We start from the raw sequence: 21,734 nt of genomic DNA on the forward strand, positions 1-21,734 counted from the left end.
TTTTTTTTCCAAAGCTGTGATAAAACACAGGTGGGGTGGGTGTGTGTGTGTGTGTGTGTGTGTGTGTGTGCAGGAAAATGCAGCCTCAGCTCCTTCCCCTCGTGTGTGACAGTGTGATGTCCCTTCTGCTCTTACCTTTCTGCTGCTCAGACTGACACACCTGGCACGACCACCTGTAACCACAGCACTGTCCTGGAGCATTTTCCAGGCTTTTTCCAGGACTCGCTGTGTATTTGTAAAACAAGTGTGCACTAGGTGAGTTGTGCAGGTAAAAAAAAAAAAATCAAAGGCTGTAAGGGCTCCAAATCCTGCAGAATGCTGGATTCTTTGTCACAGCCCAGCTCTGCAAAGTGCACTGTGAAGCTTCTGAGCTCTGCCACAAATTCCACTGTTCACCCACACCAAGATGCTAATGATGAACACTTGGAAAGCAGATCTTTGTATGTTTAAATTGAACCATACTGGATTTATTGTTAGGCTGTGCATAAGGCCAGAGGAATAAAACAGAAAATACATTATATTTAGGTATTTCTGTCACCTCATGTCTTTGCTGCATGCCACCTCCTTGTTTTCCATGTTTTTTAACATTTTATCACATTCTAATATTTGGGGGCTAGAGAATATAAGTTTATTTTGCATGCCAAGCTTTCTGACTTTGCTTCTCAAGGCAGCTTCTTGAATTATACTGTTCTTCAGTACTTTAGTTAATATTGCTGTATTGTTCTATATCTGGTGCATTCTTCATCAGATATACTGGAACTCTGTGAAGTCGCTTCAGGAACTGCAGCTGAAGTACAAAAGCTGAGAAAGATATGAATGGGGGGAAAAAAATCTCATTTCCTTCCTGGTTTGCATACCTGTTCTCATGTTTATTCTCTTTTCTGCCCTGGAAACCCAGAATTTAAGTATATTTTATGTTGTATTTCACTGTAAATTCAGTGCTAAGGGTGCTACATGTGCTGTTGACTCAAAGGTCCAAGAAGTTCACGGGCAAAGCACTGATTTTTCCAGTCACCCTCTGGATTTTGTGTGGCTGTGGATGTTCTAAACACCAGAAAATGGGTGTCCTTTAGAAATGGAGTGAGAGCAGCCATAGTTAGGAGTGCCTTGCTTCACTGGTCACACGTGTCTCAAGGTGGCATTAAAGCCTCAGTCTCTTACAGTAACGTTAAATGGAAGGTTTTCTTTGGTTTTATATATATTCTATTTGCTTTAGGCTCTTTTAAATTCATTCTGGCAGTACTTACAAGGAAAGCTTTGCTCACAGGTTCCAGGTCAGGTGCCAAATATTTGGGAAAGGGTAGGAAAATAAAGGATAGCTATTTTATAAATCTGTGTAACTAATTGAACTTTGATAGGCTTGTTTTCCAGTTGTTTGAGGTTTTAGCATGTGAATGAGGTCTTTGCTGTTCCTTCCTTGTACAGAGAGAGTGAGGGATTGTATAACAACAGCGGCCAAGGGGAATTGCACTGAGAATCAGAATTTTAAATCCAATTGAAAGCAGTGACCCAAGAGCCAGCTGTGTTGACTTTCTCCTTTTGCAGCTTTTTCTAATAGCCTGTTGTGTGAGGAGAGGCCACAACACCCATTTAATTACACAGGTGAGCAACGAAAGAGGTTGGTAAAAATTTGCCTCTTCGTGTGCATGTTACTCAGACACGCTGTTTCCCATGGAAGTGTAAAGACATCTTCAGGCAAATGCTGCATTATTGTGGTGTAGTTTTGTGTCAGAACTAAACTGTGCTGAATTGAAAAGCTCGTATTTTATTCGTGTTGGAGCAAACCAAAGTGTTTCCTTGTAGGGGATAAGACTTTGGCTCCTTCTGAGGAATGTTAAAACTCGAGCTCTGTGCTTGGCTGGGGCCTTTCCTCTGCCTCTCTGAGAGCAGAAGGCTTTGGTGCTGAGGTGAGTTGCAGGTATTACTGAGGAGCTCTGTCACTGCTGCTGCTTGTTCTTGGCTTTTGGTTCCAGAGGAGTCAAAAGCCACACTAATTGCTCTGCTGCTCTTTGATGTGTGCCCTTCTAGGCTGGCCCATATTTTAATGAGCTCATAAGCTTTCTGGTGGGGATCCTGCCACTGATTCAGGTAAAATGATCCATGTGGTAATAATCTGCATGGAACAAAGTGATAGCAGGGAATGGAGGAAATAAAACCCATGCAAAGCAAAGTGTGGGAATACAGAAATTTTGGGTTACTTCAGGCAGAATTTTAAAACTACTTTTACACCTTGCCTATTTGAGCATTAATCCAGTGAACCTCTGTGGCTGATTCCAGCCCAATTGGGTAACTGAGCTTTGCTTGCTGCTACACCACTAACAAACAAAAGCTTTGTACAGCTGTCTGCCCCATTGTCCCCTTTCCTGTGCTCTCCTACCTTATGTAATTTCAGGGAGACTTTTGCTCACTGTAAGGATGGCAAAGCTGGGCTCGTCGGGACCTTGTGCTGTTGCAATTCCATGTTGTGACACTTCTGAGGGTGAGGCTGGGCCGGCTGTGCCCGGGATCCGCGTGGGGTTTGTTTACCCGGCAGAACAAGGAGCCTGGGAAAGCACGGGGTGCTTGTTACTGAATTGAAGGTGATGGTGGTGAAAGGTGTCAGATTGAATGACTTGGGAAATAGGTGAAATTAGCACTTCAAGACAGACACACTGCACCAAAATATAGTGCTAAGTTGATTGCCTGGATGATCTTTACAGCTGCTTGAGATCAGAGCCTGCTCTTCTGCTCCTGCTGTCAGTGTGGCAGATGAGTTTGCTCAGTTTGAATGAAAACAGTAAAGCCAAAGGGGTACTTAGTGTTTGAAGCTTATTTTTAGTCTGTGTTTCAAGATATTTGGCTCAGGTATTTTCAGAGATGGAGCAATAAGGGACTTCTATAGAAATGTTTTAATAGGAATTCTTTAAACAAAAGCATCTTTAAAAATAAGAACTCTGCCCTACCTTTAAGAAACATGTGAGTAATACCACATAGACATATATTGTGAGTAAAACTTTTCAAAATGTCTAAATTTCTCAGCCAGTAATTCCCATCTTAAAATGTTTTTGCAAAGGATATATGAATACCTTAGATGCTTTTGAAAATGAAACCAAATAATCACAAGTGTGTTGTCATTCATGCACAAACCACATTCATTCTTCCTCTTACTCTCTGCTTTGGCTGTCCAGTAAACATCTTTCAGGACTATGAAGTGGCTCAACTGGTAATCAGTTAAAAATAACCAGAGAGGGAAAAAAATCGTCCTCCTGGCAGACTTCATGTTGTATTAGTGTCTGTGGGGAGAAGGGCATGGAGAGAAATGAAAGCAGGCTTTGCTATTCCTGGTGCATTGTTCCTGGTTCAGCCAGGAATGTGAGGAGCTGTGCCCGTGGCTCTGCCAGGGCAGTCCCTGGTTTGGCTGTGCTGTTGGAAGCCAGGTTGGGATGGTGCTTCCAGGTTGGAAGACAGAACTTGAGGCTGAAAAAGCACTTGAACTTGGCCATGCTTAGGAGTTTCTAAAGACCCGAGCATTGTGATAAGGGTATATTTGGGTTTCTGGGAAATTTAATCGCCCATTTTTATCACAGCAGTCTGTTTTGAGCCATGGATTCTGGGAATCTGTGCTGTAGAGTTCAAGGTGTGCAGCTGAACTTCACCTTTTGTTCCTTTCTTCAAATGCCTCTCAGTGCCAGTTCCAGCTTTTTAAAATCCTCTGTTGGCTCTGCTTCTCAGTACTGATCCAGCCTACGCTGTTCTTCCTGCTTCTTGGAAGTCTTTGCTTTTATTGCTCCTTACAGTACAGAAGATTCAGCATAGATTCATAAAATGCTGTATGTCCCAAGGTTTTAGAGCATCCTTATCACAAAACATCAAGAGTTAGGTCAAACTGTCTTTTGGGGGAAAAGTGTGTGAGTGCAGCACACAGTGAGCTCTGAGCAGTTTTTGCGTGAACACAGGTGAAGGCAGATATTAACTGAAGAAAGTAAATGGATTTTATAGTCCTGGCCTTAATTGTCAGCAAGTGTAGTGTATGTTCCAAGGGCCTGGTTTGTGTGATGTGTAGAAAGCGGTGCCTGCACAAAGATTTATTAACTTCCCTTCTGTGAGCTGTGGAAACCAGTGCTGTAGTAGCATGTCCTGCTCAGCAAAATGAAGGCAGGACTGTGAGTGCACACTGACAGAGGAGCTGGAATTTGGTCATGCTGTCAGATGAGCTACTTTTTATAAATAGCCAGCAGATTTCTGAAAAGAAGCGTTTGAGCGTTTTAGGATGAAGTTTTATATAAGTATTTTTATGATTTTTGTTTTTCAGGAGTTTATAACATATTTAATCTCATTCATGAATCGAACTTCCTTTTTAAGTCATGGATGACAAGGCTTCTGTTGGAAAAATCAGTGTCTCTTCAGACTCGGTATCCACTCTTAACAGTGAAGATTTTGTCTTGGTTTCCAGGCAAGGGGATGAAACACCATCTACAAATAATGGTAGTGATGATGAAAAAACAGGACTGAAGGTAAGAATCAATAACCTGAGTTTGTTCCCTATTCTTCTAAATCAAACTAACCATAGAGAGCTTAAAGAGGGACTTCTTTATTGTGGAAAACTTGACAGAAGGGAGAACTTATTCAAGAATCAGTTTGGCCAGTAATTTCTGCATTGCTGATGTCAGAGGTGGTAATTAGGTTTTGAGTAAGAACTCTTTCCATCACTACCTGTGGGTTTTTCCCACTTTGCAGAATCCTGCATGAAGTGCTTAGGATGAAACACACTGACTGGCAAGAACTTGGAGCTGTGATTTTGTCCCAGCTTTCAGGTAGAAAGCAGTATTAGCATACATTGATTTGAGCATATCTGTTAATTCAAAGTTTTCCCCAATGTGAAACGTTCTCTTTAAGACATGTAGAAGTGTAGTTATAACTAACAACTTGGCATGAATCAGAGAACACAAGCCTGTGTGGAAGGCTTGTGAGAACTGGAAGGGCACTGACATCTTCTCACTTGTAAAAGTGCTGTTCTGAGAAGAGACCCTTGTCACTCTCTACTTTTCTTGGGTTGTTTTTTTTTTTTTCTGCTACCTAAAGGAGCTTTCCTCCCAATTTGCATTTCAGCAGTCTTTAAGCACAAGCAAGGTTAGTGTGTTCTTTATGGGAGATGGAATGAGATATTCCACCATCACAAGAGACTGACATCTACAGCTGCATCTCAGTCTTTAAAGATGATCAGAAATCCCATGTTCTGCCTGTTGGGCTGGGTTCTTTTCCATAGCAGCAGTTGTAACAGAGACTTTATTGAACATTTCTTGATGCTTTTGTTCATCTTGCTTTTACCTCCCAGTGCTTTGTTTGTTTTCCTTGCATTCCTTTGAGTCCTGGACAAGACATGCCACCATAGTGGCTTCTCTACATAGGATTCCAAGCTAATTCTTTTAGTTAGAGTCTCAAGATTGATCTTTTGCTTAATCAGGCAAAGATGTTAACTTATATTTTATGGTTATTGTAGAAGATGCCACTTCACATCATAGGATAGTCTAAAAAATTTGAGAATTTCTTAAACCATGAGCCTGGTGATTTATGAAGCCCAATGAAAGGCTGTAGCCTCACACTTGTCTTTCTCAGTGCTGCAAATACCAGCAGCACCAATATCAGTATCAGCATCACTACTTAAGAATTCAGATCAGTCTCACAGTGGTGCTTACCTTGAGAATGCTTCTGTGCATGTATTTACCCCCCAAAGCATCATCTGAGACCCCAGCAGACACACCCTGTCAGCCAGAGTCTCCAGCCTGTTATCCCCAAAGAAAATTTGGAAACATGAAATGCTGCAGTCTGCAACACTTCTTGCTCCACATGGGAACTGTTCATATCACTGTCTGCCTCCAGAGTGCTTTGTGAAGTGCTGGCTGCAGGGCTGCTGTTTCTCTTGATGAGGAGAGAAGAACACGAGCGCTGCTGCCTCCTGATCATCAACAATTGTAAAATAAAGTTACGTAAATGTAAAATAAAGTTATAAATTTCACAGAGCTTTGCAGGTCTTAAAGATAAGCTTCTTTATGAATTTGGTGCCAAGACTGAGCACAACCCTTGAACAAAGTGATTCACCTTGAGCCTTTCAGTATTGTGGCGTTGAGAGCTTGTGCTGTTGGGGATTGGCTGCAATCTGAGTGATTAATGGGAATTTCACACCTTAAACAAGCACTCAGAGCACAGTCTAAATTCTCCCACATGGGGACCTTCCTGTTAACCTCCTTCCTTCTGGTTAAGGAGGTGAAAACTTTTAGCAGAGGAAACAGGAAGATGTTTTAGCTGTTTTTCAGGACAGAAATTTTGGTGTTTTGGTGTTGTTCTACAAGAAAAAAAGATGTTCTGCCATAACAAATGGCTTTGGTTTTGGTATATTTTTTTCTCAGCTTACAAACAGTCACTTAGTAGCCAGTAAGTGGAGTAGGGAAGGTTGTCAGAGGTATGTTAAAAGTACTCTTACTGCAATATCTAAAAGTGTTTCAGTAGTATATGAAAAATTAATGTTAACAGTACAACACGAGAACTGAGTTTATGTATTTCATAGGAACAAATGAGATTTTTTTTTCAGGCAGAAGCAATTGCTTTGGTACCTATAACTAAGATAATTTGTATATGTCAAACCCATTTTCTTTGATGTGCCCTCTAAGAAAAGCAGGAAATGAGTTCAGGTTCCTCTTAGAGCAGGTGTCTCTTTTTGGTGTTCTGTTTCCTTAGAAGAGCAGTTTGAGGATGTTTCATTTGCTAATGAGCACAGTCTGAGGATGGTGCTGGAAGCTCAGGCTCGTGTTTGCTGAGTGTGACAGGCTGTGGCATTTGTATATTAGACCTGAGGCTTTCATTTCAAATTTACTGATATGCTGTAGTTTTAAGTAATAATGCTGTGAAGTAATGTAAATTTTTGTTAGTTTTCTTTTTTCTTCCTCGAGTCCAGACAGAGAAATATTTCTTCTGAATACAATCAGGAACCATATTTTTCTTCAGTTGGTCTTAATTTATAAATGTGCTTCTGCTTTTTGTCACTGTTGAAATACTTGGTTCAGTTTAAAAAGGGGTTGTCAGTGATTGTTTTCCAGAAATACAATTTGCTAGCTGTCTCTGCTTTCCAGCATTGTTTCTGTGTCTGCTTTTGCCCCCTGGCAGTGGGACTGGACTGGATTCAGGAAAGCTTTGCTTCTGCAGCACAGTGTAGAGCAGTTCTTGAACTACCCAGTGCAGCCAGACCTCTCCCAGCAGAGGCCCAGCACATGCGTCAGGAGAAGGGAATAAATTACAGTTCTGATAAATCCCCTGTTGCTCTAGAGGAAGTTTCCTACCTCCTAGTTAAAGGTTAAGTAAAATTAGTTTTCAGTTTTGTGAGAAGTGGAGGCAGCTATGGTTGGGGTCAATGCTTTCTTTGCTCTATCTCAGAAAGAACTACGTGAAGCATTTGTTGGGGGCTCCTTGTTTATTCCCTGGTGCCCTCGGTTCTGCTGCACCCTCTGTGCTGCCTCTGGGTTGCAGCAAGGTTTCAGGCATGTTTACATGTTCCTGTGCCCTGCTCCCATGATGGAGTGAATTTATATGGCTGCATAAGAGACTTCAGCTGACATGAAGTTGGCCTTACTCTGTGTTTTAGGCCTCATTTTGCAGGCAGCTGGTTTGTTGCACTTGATTTTTGGGGCTATGAGACCAGCAGGGCTCCTAAAGTCCGAAAGTTTACTTACTATGTCTTCTAGAATTCTTTTTGAGGGTAGTCTGGGGTGACAAGGAAGGCTTTCTTGGAGAGATTATTTTAAATTGCTTTTTAAATTAAGGTTTGGATGAGGAGGTTTTAGAATATCTACGAGATGGATTTTTTTCTTTTTACAGGCCATTTTCTGTCACACCATAAACAACTTGGATTTGTGTTTTACCTGTCACTACTATTTCTAGGAAATTTTATTTTCAAGATCATGTTTTATAGGGCAGTGTCTAGATATTCATACTGATTCATACTATTCAAAATAATTCATACTGATTACTTTACCAAATACAGTAGATCAATCTTAATGGAACAGAACACTTTTCCTGTGCATTTTATATTAAGACCATTACAACATTTAATTCTCACTGGGTATGAATTTTTCACCTTCCTTTCCCAAACCAAAGTCTGTTTAATGACTGTGAGCAAAAATCAGATGCAGGGTTTTGCCAGAACAAATTTTAACTTCAGGTTTCACAGAGAACAGGTGCTGTAAACTAGAAGTTACTTCAGGTTTTTTAATATATAGGCTTTAAAGGGGCTGACAGGACATTATAATTCATTCATTATGTTTTGTTGCAAAACATATAAACTTCATACATTAAAGTAACATGATGCATCTTCCATCATCGTCATCTGTCTGATGAATGCTTGCAAAGACCTGAATAATAAACTTGATACTTAAAAGCTTTATGCCTTTGATGGCCCCATGCTTGTGCAAGGTTCTTCATTGTTTCCACAGTGAATCATGCAAATGAATACTAAAATTATTGGGAGGAAGATGGAAATCTGTGGATTCCTGTAACTAGTTACAGGTCACAGACACTCCCGTGGGTGTACAGCTGAGTAAGGCAGTTCCTCTGTCCTGCTCCTGGCAGAGGGGTCCCAGAGAGCACAGGAGTGTATTTTAATCCATACAAAAAAATTGAGCAAGAGTTTCAAGAGCGTAAATGTCTTTGATTTGTTGTTGTTGTTGTTTAGGTTCTGCAGCAAAACAGTCACGAAGTTGTTATGTTTTGGGGTAATTTGGATTTTATTAGCTTGTGTGTAGCATCTTAGGTCAGTGATCTGACAGAGAGGGAAGGATATGGAAATGCTCCTAGGCTTGAGTCCTGGTGCCAACAGTAATAACCAGCAGCAGCTGAAGTGTTGGCACCTTTCACTGATGGCATCTGGTGAAATGCTCTGTAAACTCCATTTCCATGCTTGACTTCTAAACTCTGTAAAGCACTGGTCACTTCCCTATTAATTGCGGAGGAATGGACAGAGAGTTTACAAAGTGAATGTTTTCATTCTCTTTCTAGCCTAGGACCTAATTTCACACTGTTTAGGTTGCTTCATGCTTTATATTGCCTTCAATGAACACAAAGTCAGGCTGCAGATGAGTGTTGGGAAGTAAACCAGTGCTGTTACTTCTCCTCAGCATCATGGCATAATCTTGTTCCAGATTCTTCTCTTCCCGTGAAACCTTGCTATCCTACCATGAGCCACACAATGCACTTAACTCTATTTGTCTCCTTCTGGTACTAATCTGAGAATTATTATAGCCCATACTGTGGATATCTCTGAGTTTCTCTGTCATAAGCTGGTCTTTGTAGTTGGTGATTAAAGACTAGTTTGAAAGTAATCTCCTCACTTTTTCCAGTGCTAGAAAATTCCTGCTTTGAGCTTGTTGATTTGCTAAAGCAGGGAGGATGTAATCCGTGCTGGTGAGCACTTGCACACTGCAGTTTGTGTTTATGGCTGAAACTGGGTTATATTTGTTAACTGCTGCTTTGGTTGGTAGAAAAAAAGCCATATAAATGACCCTGTGCCAGAAGGGGTGGTTTTTGTTGTTTGAACAGTGTTTTTTTTGTGTCCCAACCCTGTCTGTGGCTCTCAGATCGTGGGGAATGGAAGCGAACAGCAGCTGCAGCGGGAGCTCGAAGACGTGCTGATGGATCCACCCATGGAAGATCAGTCAAGTGACCGGGACCATGGAGAAGAAGTTAGAACTGATGGAGATGGGGAAGAACCTGTTGTCCTTGAAGCTTCAGCATCCTCCACCATTAACCCAGTGTCGGTGGCAGGACTCCAGAAACCAGAAATGAGTTTGCCAGTGAAACCATCCCAAGGAGGTTAGAAAACAAAAGAATGGGGAATTCCTGGTGTTATCTTATGAGCTTGTTTTCTTGTGAGGAAAGGGAGGAGAATTTAGGTACAGGTGTGTCCACCAACCTTTGCCTGTCTGCCATTATAATCACCTAGGGCAGTAAATGCCTGGGTATCTAAGGCAAGAGTTAACATATGTTGAACTGTCCTCTCTTCTGAAAACACCTGCTATACCAGCCTGAGAGGTGTGCAGAAATATTAAGCTTACTTGCCTGGCTGTGTAAGATGTTAGTCTATTTAGCTCCTCTCTGCATCTTATTGCTTTAATGAAAATCAGTGCATTCTTGTATATATTTATATTTAAATGGAGCCCTCTGAGTGAGCTGGCTGTAGACAACGGAGTTGCTCTCTGCCATCACTAACTCACTTTCAGGCAGGGTTTTCCTGTGGTATTTTGTTCTGACCTGACTTCCCCGTGTTTCCTGGTCTCTTTTGTCGTTGAGTTGGTGCTGAGTCAATCTCAGCAATACTTCACTTACGGGTGCCTTGTCTTGGTTCTCACGCTGAGCTTTGTGTCCCGCCCTAGACTGTGAGGACCTGAGCCCTTTCACCCCCGTGACAGATGAGGACAGTGTGGTGTTCAGCAAGCTCACCTACCTGGGCTGTGCCTCGGTGAACGCGCCCCGCAGCGAGGTGGAGGCCCTGCGCATGATGTCCATCCTCCGCAGCCAGTGCCAGATCTCCCTGGACGTGACGCTGTCCGTGCCCAACGTCTCGGAGGGCACAGTCAGGTACGGGGCTCACCCGGGACTGGGCACTTCAGCTCAGCTCCTTTGGAGAGCAAACAAGCTGCTGGTTCACCTGGCAGGAGACATGAGCAACTTCAGGATTCCATTCAGTAGAGAAGTGGGTTTTAAAGAGATCTGGGAAAAAGTGGTGCTTTACATTTGTTTACTGAAGATGTTTGATGTCCAAGGCTCAGTATGAAATACTGGGCTGATCCAAGCTGTCCCCAAAGCCATAGTGGGAGTGGTTATTGTGAACACTTTGGAAGTAGCCTGGAAAGTAGTTTGTAGGGCTGGAAAATGTCTAATACACAAGGCTTAACAGGGATGAGCCTATCCACTGCTGAATATTAGTGTAACATTTTGAAGACTAATCCCTGAAAACCATGGGGAAATTATTGGTGGAATTGTCTGTTGCGTTGTACTTTTTTATGCTGTTCAATTTAAATATCGTTATTGTGTTCAAGCTTTGCAGTAAATGACAACCAGGAGATAGTTTTTATGATGTACTTCCTCTAGTAGGTATGAAATTGTTAAAGCTTTCCAGTTAATGTGGCTGAAATAATTCTTGTAAAGGTGCAAGCTTGCCTTTTTTTTTTCCCCTCTCTTTATTTTAACAGACTTTTAGATCCTCAGACAAACACAGAAATAGCAAACTATCCAATCTATAAAATCCTTTTCTGTGTACGAGGGCACGATGGGACCCCTGAAAGTGATTGCTTTGCTTTCACTGAAAGCCACTACAATGCAGAACTCTTCAGGATTCATGTCTTCCGATGTGAAATCCAAGAGGCTGTAAGTTCAAGTTCTTTGTCAAATGCTAATTATGTGCATGTAAACTTTATTACTGAAATTAAATTGAAGCATTTCGGGCTCTTTAGAAGTAACGTAATTCATCACTTTTGGCTTTCTTCTACCCAGTTTAAGTTAATTATAATAAGCTCATATATGAAATACGAGTGCATGGGTTACAGTTTATCCTTCTATGAAGTGCAGAGAAACGGTTAATTAGATGGTAAAACTGAATTATTTTGGTACAATTTCCCCCCGTCCTGTTCTCCAGTGGAGGTTCAGGGGGGTTTCAGCTGCTCCTGTGCTGTGTCCCTGCAGGTGAGCCGGATCCTGTACAGCTTTGCCACTGCCTTCCGGCGCTCTGCCAAACAGACCCCGCTCTCGGCCACTGCCACCCCCCCGACCCCCGACAGCGACATCTTCACCTTCTCCGTGTCTCTGGAAATCAAAGAAGACGATGGGAAGGGTTATTTCAGGTAGAGATTCTTCCTTTGTCCAACGTGTGGTTCTGTTGACAGTGAGTGAATGCAGAGTGTGAGCCGGAGGTGGTCCCTAAACTCCCTTTTCTGAAAGTTTCCTCTTCTAGTTTAAATGAATCCCAGACACAGGCATTTTTGGAAGTAAAACAGTGATAACCCTCTGGACTATTTAATCTTGGTCATTGAACTGAACCTGGTGCTACCTGCAATGTGCTTTTTCTGTTTTGCTTTTTTCTTTGAAATCCTCCTCTATGCAATATCTTTCTAAGATGTGTTCAGCTGAATTGCTGCTGAAGCTGAAAATGCGTCGTGATTGTGCTCTCACATCCAGAGTTGGGCACGTTTTCAGCCAGGTTTTCAAAGGTGCAGAGGCTGTGGGAATGCTGCAGGAGGCATAAGGGTGCATATTTTTAATAAAGTCTCATGAAAGAAGGCTATATACTACCCTTACGTGTTTTATGTAACCATTTACAGTGTGCTGTAATTGCTGAAGGGTCTTTATTTCAGCACAGCCTGTCTGCCAAACACTCTGACTTGTTGAGCACGTTGGCTCCCAGCCACAGCTCCAGAGTTCCTTCTCTCCTTAGATTTACATCCAGCTCAAGATGTATTTATTAAATAAACAAATCACATTTAATAATCCAGTATTTATTCAGCACTCCAAAGGGCTGCTCAAGTGTTGAAACTGAAAAATCATTTAGCTCAGGGCCTAAAAAGGTGCTGATGGTTCTTGGGCTTTTCTGAAAGGTGCTGATAGTTCAGCTCAAATAACAAATTCCATCAGTTTGACACTAATCCTCGGGTGACCCTTCCTGTTCAGACTCAAACTCACCTGGAAGTTGAGGGAATACTTCCCTCTAATGAAAAAGAAAGGGAAGTAAAGATTGGTGCACTCTTGGCCTGTCATGTGCCCCAGCAGTCACCTGCCTTGAGAGCAAACAGTATAACAGATAATGCTGTTATATTATTACTTGGGGAATCAATATTTAGCAACTTGGTTGAAATGCTGCTGGAAGTCTCACAACACTGACCCCCACTGTATAAAATCACAGTTTTTATTCTGAAAACTGAGTGTCCTTGGTTTTCACATCATTATATTGCCATTTCTTTCACATTACCTGTGGCAGTGTGCAAGGAAGGAAAGTGTTGGATGAGTGCTTTGGTGTAAGAAGTTGTCTTTACCGGTGTCTGATGCCTTGGTACATGCAAGGAATACAGATAAATGTTTTTTTTTTTTACTTTCCTGGTGAATAACAGTGCAGTTCCCAAAGACAAGGACAGGCAATGCTTCAAACTGCGCCAGGGGATTGATAAGAAGATAGTGATTTACGTCCAACAGACAACTAATAAAGAGCTTGCTATTGAGAGGTAATTGCATCAGTTTTTAAACAATTCTTTATCTGTTTGATGTTTGTATTCTTTCCTCTGAGGCAATTGTTCTATGGACTCTCCATTTGTGTGATTTAATGCCACACCTCTCAAGTGTGGCAAACCAGAGGATGGAGTGGGATATACTTGTGTGGGCCAAAAGTCCTTGTGAAATGAAACCATGAAAGACAGGGCCTTGCACTTCATCTGATTCTTGTCTGTACTGCAGGGTAAATTCTGTGCAGAGAAAAAAAACAAACAAACCAAAGGAAGGGCAAGAGAGATGCTTGATGGTTTGTTGACATTTGTCAGTGGATTCATGGGCTGTTTGTGATGTATCACAGTGATTATGTAGATAAGAAATGTTAATGGGTTGTTTATGAGTAAGTCTAGTTTTTACAGTTTATTTTTTTTTGCCTGGCTTTGCAGATGTTTTGGCCTCCTCCTCAGCCGTGGGAAAGACGTCCGGAGTGGTGACATGCACCTTTTGGATTTGGTAAGGATCTTTTATTAATAAAGTTCAGTAATAATTCTGGTTATGATTGTAATAGAGAGAAAAGATTTAGACACCTCTGCACACTTGTTGATGGGGATTGGTGCTGTGGGTCATGGTATTGAGGGTGAGGCTCTGGGCACCTGGGTTGAGCCCCTGAAGAGTTTAGAACCTGACCTGATACTTGGCCAAGGGAGTTGCCCAATTTTATAGTCAGTCCTGACTGTTCTCAGTTAATGGCCTGAAAAAAGAAACATGGAGCCTTATTTTAGATGTGCTGAATATTAAAGAGCTGTGCTTTGAACATGAAAAGTTTTATAGCATACTTATCACTGTATAAATCGAGGCCTGAGAGGCTTCAAATGGAACACTGAGAATTAGTGGGTGCTTTGTTCTTATGACTCACTTTTCTATCTATAAAATAATGATAGAGATCATCTGACTTCACAAGTGTGAAGTGACAACAACCTCACCAGTATTTATGCAGTACATGCTTGTTACAATAGTGAGTACTCAAAAAGGTTCAATACTACATGAATAATTTTGCTTTTTACCAGGCTTTGGGTTGCCCAGCAAAAAGGTTCTTGGGAAGTCAGACAAGCTGAACATTAGATGAAACACTGACTTGGTTCTGAATGACTGAATAATGTGTTACTGGCTGTGATCTCACCTGCACCTGTGAGCTCTGTGGCCACCTCCAAAAGGAGCTATTGGTCTGCACATCTCTCTAGACAGATGTTCATACCACATACCTATAGAATAATTAGTACTAATTGGCCTTTTTGTTATCAGCAAGGAGACCAAGGATTGCATGGGAAGCCTGTTCATTCTTCAGAGATGATCTGTTGCAGACTCTGTCACAGGGACTTGTCCTTCCCTTGCCAGTGCAGTGGCTCTTTTATGGGGTTGAGACTTCATGATGTAGAGATAATTTCAATAAAGATACATACACTTACCTTGTTTCCAGGAGTCCATGGGGAAAAGCTCTGATGGGAAATCCTACGTGATCACCGGGAGCTGGAATCAGAAATCTCCACACTTCCAGTTTGTAAATGAGGAAACACCAAAAGGTAGGAACGTTGCCAGGGTTATCCCTAGGCAGGGAAATGACTTCCAGAGTGGGCATTGGAGCAGTTCTCTTTTCCCTCGAGATGCATCCCACAAAAAGACTTTCACAGTGTGGGATGTATTCTTAGAAAGTAGGATGCCAAATGCCACATAAAAATCTAAAAAAAAGACAACTAAACCCAGTGTTCAGTAACACCCTGTAAGAACTGTGTCCTAGCAGGGGCTGTGCAGCTGTGGGCACAGGATGCAGGTGCTCTGTGCACCATGGGAGCTTTTTAAGAATCCCATTGGGAATTGCACTAAACGACTCCTACAGATTTCTGCTTTGCTCAGTTCCTTGTGGTCAGTTCAGATTTTTTCCAAACCCAGGTTTTTAATTAAAACAGAAGGATCCCTGTACCTGTGAAAATGAAAGTAAACCACTCCCAACTGTCATCCAAAAATAGCTGATGCTCCATTGCTCTCTCGAGCCCTGAAACAGATCTTGTCATTGCTTCTTTTGAGATGTCATCTGAATTATCATCTCTTCAATCTGTTGTCACAGTTTCATGCCAAGGGTTGGGGAAGTTAATGGGAATTGACTGGGCAAAGTCATAAAAGTCAGCTGCTGGGCACAATCTGCTGCTGGATTGAATGTCATCCTGCCTGAAGGACACAATTTAGCAGTTCAGTACCAGAAGAGATCTCATAGGTCACTGAGCCTCCTTTTGGAGCATCAAACTGTGCAGTCAATTTTCAGAATGTCACAGCTGAGATGGTCTCAAATGCCTTTAATATCGTGGTACTTAACACTCAAGTAACTTCTAAAACCAAAAAAGAACTGAAGTGTAATTAGGCTGGATGGCAGGAGACCTGCACTGTGCAGTTGAGTGCATAGATATGCACTTAAAATGTTTAATGAATGTTTTGGATACATTTCAGTGGGATTTGAAAAAGCAGAATTTTTATTCTCTTTAACAAGATCATTTTCTTGGCTTGAAGACTTCAGTTTCCTTACTCTCTAGTGGATAGTGCATAGTCATCTGATTTCCCTATTTTGAAACTTCTAAGGTTTTGAGATGTTGAATTAGGGGAAAAATGAATTCTAAAAAAGAAAGTTTCCTTTGTTCTTTCATGTTACCAGGAAAGAGGCTATGGAATATTTTATTTGAAATATTTTTTTTAGCACTCTCACTTCATTTTCTCTCTCCAGATAAAGTGCTGTTCATGACCACAGCAGTGGATTTGGTGATAACTGAGGTGCAGGAACCCGTTCGGTTCATCCTGGAGACGAAAGTCAGGGTTTGTTCCCCTAATGAGAGGCTGTTCTGGCCCTTCAGCAAGAGGAGCTCCACTGAAAATTTCTTCTTAAAATTGAAACAGGTAATGCTTTAAAAAATAAAGAAATAGAATCGACAGTTAATGGGCTGTTTCTCCCTGTGATTGGTAAAACCTTTACGAATGCAATGTTCATAATACCACATTTTGCTCCTGAATCAAAGAGGTACAATAAATGCTGTTCAATTTTAGAGCAGCTCTCCTTTCTCATGCTGATTGTTGCTGGCTATCTGCAGTTCCCATAAAGAGCTGGAAATAGCTTTTTTGATAGCTTTGATGAGGCTGCAAAGTTCCATAGAGGCTTATGGATTTTCCAGCCAAACCACAGAAATCAAAGGAGCAGAGGATTTATCTGGGGCTGTGCTGAGAGATGCTGACACAAGGGTAGAGTGGGGTGATTGTGTACAACTGAGGTGAAGAGAAAAGTCTTTACTGTAATCCTTGTGACATCTGATACATCACCAAACTTATACAAATTGAGCATTTCTTTTTAGATTCTTTTTAGATGAGCAAACATCCATCTGAAATTCCAAAAGAAATTATTTTTGGTGAAAGTCTGTTTTCCCCTTCTACGTGGTTGGAAGCAGAGATTTCACACATACCCCAATTTTGCCCTGGGGGAAAAAATCCAAGCAACTGCAAAAAATTCCTAGAACTTGTTAAAAAAATTTTACTGTTTTTTCCAACTTACTTTTTTATGCTGTCTACAAAAAAGGGAAAGATTATTCCTGTCCAGGATATTCATAATAACAAGGCAATAATTTAAAATAAGGCTGGTAAGCTGAAGGTCCAAGTCACTTAAGAGATGATACATTTGGAGTAGCTGCTGTTCTCCTGGTTTAGAAATTATTGTTCTGAAATTAAAGTCCTGTTTAAAGGAATGGAAATGTATAAAAGCAAATAACAATGAGGATGTACGTGCTCTCTCGAGGTTTAGTAATTTTGGGTGCAGCCCAAAAAAAAAGCAATGTTGGAGTCCTGATTACTAGATAAGTGTTCTCTTTTAAAGAGGTTTTCAATTAAACAAGAGGCTTTTCTTCATTCTTTTTGCACTTGTCTTCAAGTGCTAGCAACAAATGGCATCTGGGTAGTAACAAAGGTGAGGTTCACCAGGGATTCTATTTTGTTATGTCCTATTTTTTATGTAAAATATGAATACGCATTTTCAGACACTTCCCTTCAAAATTTAAGGTGGAAAAATTCTTCATAGATGAGCTCAGCCTCTTTTTTAGAATATTTTTGAGGCTGTTGGGCTATAAATATTCTACAGCCTCCAAAAGGTGCCTTTTCTGTTTGGCAGTTTAAAGGAAGCTTATCTTGCTGAGCTAATTCTGTATCTTTTGTCTTACCAAATTCACAGGCATTGTGACTTATCTTGGCCAATTCTCTTTTTGCACAGGCACTGTCAGGTTATCCAACTTCCAGTGTTTACTAATGGAAGATTATCAAAATTCATAGTGGAAGCAACAAATATGGAATGTACTGCCTGATAAGCCTGGAAGGGAAACCTGTTTCTGTGGAGTCATGATTAGCCTATTAAAAATACAGCTGTGTAGAACTGGCTTATCTTACTTTGGCAGTGTTTCTTTATTCGGAAATGGTGAAAGCAGAGGGATTTTATTTGCTCAGATTACATGTAGTGATTTAGTCATTTTTAGTTTTGATGCATTTCTTTTCATTTTTAATGCTCCAAAGGATAAAATTGAGCACTGGGAGCTTAGTGTAGAGTGTAATTATAAATCTTATTTCCCTCTCTTCTTCACCTTCCCTTTTCTACTGTCTATTTTTATTCATTTAGCAAAAAAAAAAGTTCTAAGTCCTTAAACTGCATTAAAATTTTAGAACCACTTGACAAAGAAAAGTGCTTCTTTAAAGGAAAGGAAGGTATGAAAGCAGTGAAAATTGAGGAGAAACGGGGGTGGAGTTGCTTCATATGAAGGAACCTTCCTCTCTTGGGGCACAGATGCATTTATAGGTTTAAAAATCTGTGCATTTGTGTGCAGTTCCTTTATGGCAGGAACACTCCTGGGCCTGCACCGTGCATTAAGGGTGCTGCACTCCCATGTGTCAGCATTCCTCACTGGAAAATGGGATGGAAGTTGTTCCTCAGCTCTCTGTTCCAGACAGGGAAGGCAGAGCCTTAGGAAGTGATGTGGCACTCGTGTAGCTTTTCTCAGTGCAATGGAACTTGTTTCCCAGATCAAGCAGAAGGACAGGAAGAATAACTCGGACACGCTGTATGAAGTCGTGTGCCTGGAGAGCGAGTCCGAGAGGGAGAGGAGGAAAACCACGGCCAGCCCCTCCCTGCGCCTGCCCCAGTCGGGCTCCCAGGGCTCCATGATCCCTTCTCCCCCTGAGGACGATGAAGAGGAAGGTAAGAAGCAGACTGTGTGCTCTGTGGACTGGGAGAGAAAGGGCACATGGTAAATAACACAGTTATAAAACATGTTGAATCATTTCCAATCAGAATCTGGCCTCCTGATGGGTTTTGATTTGCTTGAGTGCTCCGAGCAGTCAGTAACCAGTACCCCAACATTCCTGGGGCAGCCTCTCCCTCCTCTGACACTTCTGTATCAGTGCTTTTCCCAGTCCAGGCCTCCAGTGTGATGATATATTTGGGACAATGTGAAAAGAGGCAGCTAAAAATTGGGGATTATCTTATAGCTTCTGCCCCTCCCTGAGCAGCTGTGAACAGATTTGAGAGTAAAAATGAGAAGCTGATATTATGTGGAAGTCTCAGCAGGCAGCGTGTTTTAGTGAAGAGGAGAGCTGGACAACTGTGATAGATAAAACTGTACCAGGACCTGCCCAGCTTGGAACTTAATGCATTTTCAAGAATTTTTCTCTGCTTCAGAAAAATTCTTTTAAACCAAAACGTGGACTAGTTCTGAGTATATAAACATGTGGCCCTACAGCTCCGAGCTGAGATGGGGATGACTTGGGTTTCTGCTTTTTCACTTTTCTGCTGGCCTTCCATGTGGCCTTGGCTGAAGTGTCCCCTCTGTTCTGTTGGCAGACAATGATGAACCACTCTTAAGTGGTTCTGGAGATGTTTCCAAAGAGTGTGCAGAAAAAATTCTTGAGACGTGGGGAGAGCTGCTGTCCAAGTGGTGAGTGGCAAAATCACATTCTGCAAGTTACAGTTCTGAATATTCTCTTTCTGTTTGCTCCTTCTTCTTGGAGTTTTTGTTGTTTCCAAAGGCCAGTTGAGACAAGATTAGGATGGATTTAGTCCTTTATTCATCCCCACAACACCCCTTATTCTCTGGTTTCGTGTTTTCTGATTTCTTCATGGGATGTTTTAAGTATTTGAATTTTTGAGTGCATGCTTAATGTATAGAAATTCACTTATGCTGTGTCTTTAGGTGCTTCTGTCTTAAAATGACTATTCTGCTTATCTGTGAGTTCCCTGAGATTTGTCGAAGAAAAGCCTAAACTAAGTAGTATAAAGAAAATGCAGCTCTTCCTTTGTCTTTATTTTGCATAGTCACTCCCATTCCTCTTTGTAATTCCAGTGTAGTTCACAGCCAGTTTTTCTTGCAGCTGTCATATCTTAGTGACTGTAGCTTAAGAAAATGGGAGATCTGGACTTGGATAGCGAAGATGTTTTTCTTCCTTATCTAAAGGAAGGCTCCAGAGCCTGCCAAGAAGGAAGCACATGAGCTCTGCTGTTTTTTTCCCTGGAAAATGCCAGTGTACAAGAGGAGTGTTTCTTGACAGTCCAGTTGCTAATGCAACACCGTCCTCCTTTGATGAGCCATCTTTTATTCATCCTGAAGTAGCCTGAGCTGTTCTGAAATGATGCTGATTGTTGCAAAATTCAGGTTTTTTGTTAGGTTTTATTTTTTTCCCCACAACGAGGGATGACAGGGAACATGAGACTGAGCTCAAACAGGCTTCACTTTGACTCTGGCTTTACTTGTTGCCTTTTGCTTCCTAATGTTGGTGATGAGCAGGGCAAAGGGAGCACAACAAATGAAGGTTGAATGTGGTATTAGATTTAATAGTAGGACAGCAGGGATTAGATGTAAGGAGTGGGATGGTCGGGTTGTGCAGCTTGGATGAAGGAAAGTATTGATGTGACTACTTAGCAAGGAATCTCTTTAAATTAAGATTATAACAACTTTTTTTATTTTTTGCAGTTACTATTTATTTGAATAAACACTTTTCCTTCCAGTTTGGTTTTGCACTAATTTGGTAAGAAAGTGGACATAGAAATGGACGCATTTGTAAGAAGGGGAAAGCTGGAGTAAAATGATCCATGAGCCCTTTTCCCTCTCCTAGACTTGGAGAAACATCTTTACCAGATGAGCTCTCTGCATCTGCTGCTGTGAGAAAGTTTCTTTCTACTTGAATTTTTTGTAATTCTTCCAAGGGCTCAAAGATAATTAAGCCACCTGACTCCCATTGGAAATGTTTTGGCAGCTCTAAGAGGATATGAAATGCTTCTGTGCTAATGCTGGCAACAGCTTTAATGTGTGTTAAAGGGCTTTCCTTCTTAACTAAAAATGTGTATTTGGAAGCAATGATCCTCCAGCTTTTAACATAAGAGGATTGAAAATCATAAAAATCAGAGTTTAGGAAGTTTCATGCTAGTTTTTTTAGAATTCTGTAATTAGATTTGTATAATAATTAAATATGCATTGTTATTTTGTGATTTCTAAATAGTATTTGGCTGTTATTTCATAACTGCTGAGTCACACAATTTTCTCATTTCAAAATAGTTTGGAAGGATCCAGTAGTGTGTGGCTTTTAGTCTACAGCCTTCATGACTGTATTCATTGGAACTATTGTTGTGCTTACTTTGATCTGAGATTAGGGCAAAGCAGTTTCAGAGGCCTCTACAAAAACGTTGTTTGTTTTGTATGTAACAATTATTTGATATAAATATATATTACAAAGGTATAATAAATGCTCTGTGAACGTATGTCTGTAGGAATGACTGTATATGGATATAAGTGTAACTACTATATTATTATTATTTTTGCTATGGTTGATTTCTTTTAGAGAAGGCAAAGTGAAGGAGGACATGATGGTCCTGTGCAGTAAATACTGATTTAAATGTCCACATCATTAGTCTCTAGATTACTGAGTCAGAACACTGTAGACTGAAGAAAGGCAGCAAAGTGTCCCAGTCTGTGTCAAATTATCATCCACATATCTGTTAGACTGTTACAAACATTATCAAATGACAGCTTTTTAGGAACATAATGCGATTGATGTGACACAAGTTCAGTTTTTTGCCTGGCTTTGTCTGTCAGTTCTCTTGATCATTTTACCCAGAAATTTGTTTTTCAGTAACTGCAGAAAAATGTTAATTTCTTTGATTTAAGGCCTGTGTCTTTTGGGAATTTTATGTATAAGCCACAAATGAGCTGTTCAGCTTAACTTGCTGTAAGTGCATAAATTACATGTAGGTTTAGTTTTTACAACTTTCAGAGCTGTAATTTATGAGCTGTCAGCGGTCTCGCTGGAAAGAGCTGTTTAGTTGGGACTGGCTTGTGCAGTGGAAGCTGCTTTAATGCAGGGATGGAGTTAGATAACCATGTGAGGTGGTTTTTATAGCTCTGTCTGTCTTCTGTCCCTCCCTCACCTCAAAGGTACCTGCCTGCTGGGGTGGG

At 41.1% G+C, this 21,734-nt stretch overlaps 1 protein-coding gene across 3 annotated transcripts in view; it reads left to right on the forward strand.

Moving 5' to 3' along the window:
* Positions 1-21,734, forward strand: part of RABGAP1 (RAB GTPase activating protein 1) — a 76,627-nt gene that overhangs the window by 15,458 nt on the left and 39,435 nt on the right. Inside the window, exons 1-13 of one of the 3 annotated variants that reach the window (XM_027688025.1) lie at positions 1,804-1,907; positions 2,029-2,088; positions 4,292-4,493; positions 9,603-9,837; positions 10,398-10,602; positions 11,217-11,391; positions 11,707-11,864; positions 13,125-13,235; positions 13,665-13,731; positions 14,696-14,798; positions 15,989-16,158; positions 18,313-18,487; positions 19,130-19,223. In XM_027688025.1, the coding sequence (XP_027543826.1) occupies positions 4,344-4,493; positions 9,603-9,837; positions 10,398-10,602; positions 11,217-11,391; positions 11,707-11,864; positions 13,125-13,235; positions 13,665-13,731; positions 14,696-14,798; positions 15,989-16,158; positions 18,313-18,487; positions 19,130-19,223 (1,643 nt within the window). In that variant the 5' untranslated portion in view covers positions 1,804-1,907; positions 2,029-2,088; positions 4,292-4,343. Of the gene's footprint in view, positions 1-1,803; positions 1,908-2,028; positions 2,089-4,291; positions 4,494-9,602; positions 9,838-10,397; positions 10,603-11,216; positions 11,392-11,706; positions 11,865-13,124; positions 13,236-13,664; positions 13,732-14,695; positions 14,799-15,988; positions 16,159-18,312; positions 18,488-19,129; positions 19,224-21,734 lie in introns of those variants that run through there. The other 2 variants (XM_027688026.1, XM_027688024.1) reach the window with 2 other exon arrangements.

The sequence above is a fragment of the Neopelma chrysocephalum genome, unplaced genomic scaffold, assembly GCF_003984885.1.
Source record: "Neopelma chrysocephalum unplaced genomic scaffold, ASM398488v2 Primary Assembly neopelma1_74, whole genome shotgun sequence".
Lineage (NCBI taxonomy): Eukaryota > Metazoa > Chordata > Aves > Passeriformes > Pipridae > Neopelma > Neopelma chrysocephalum.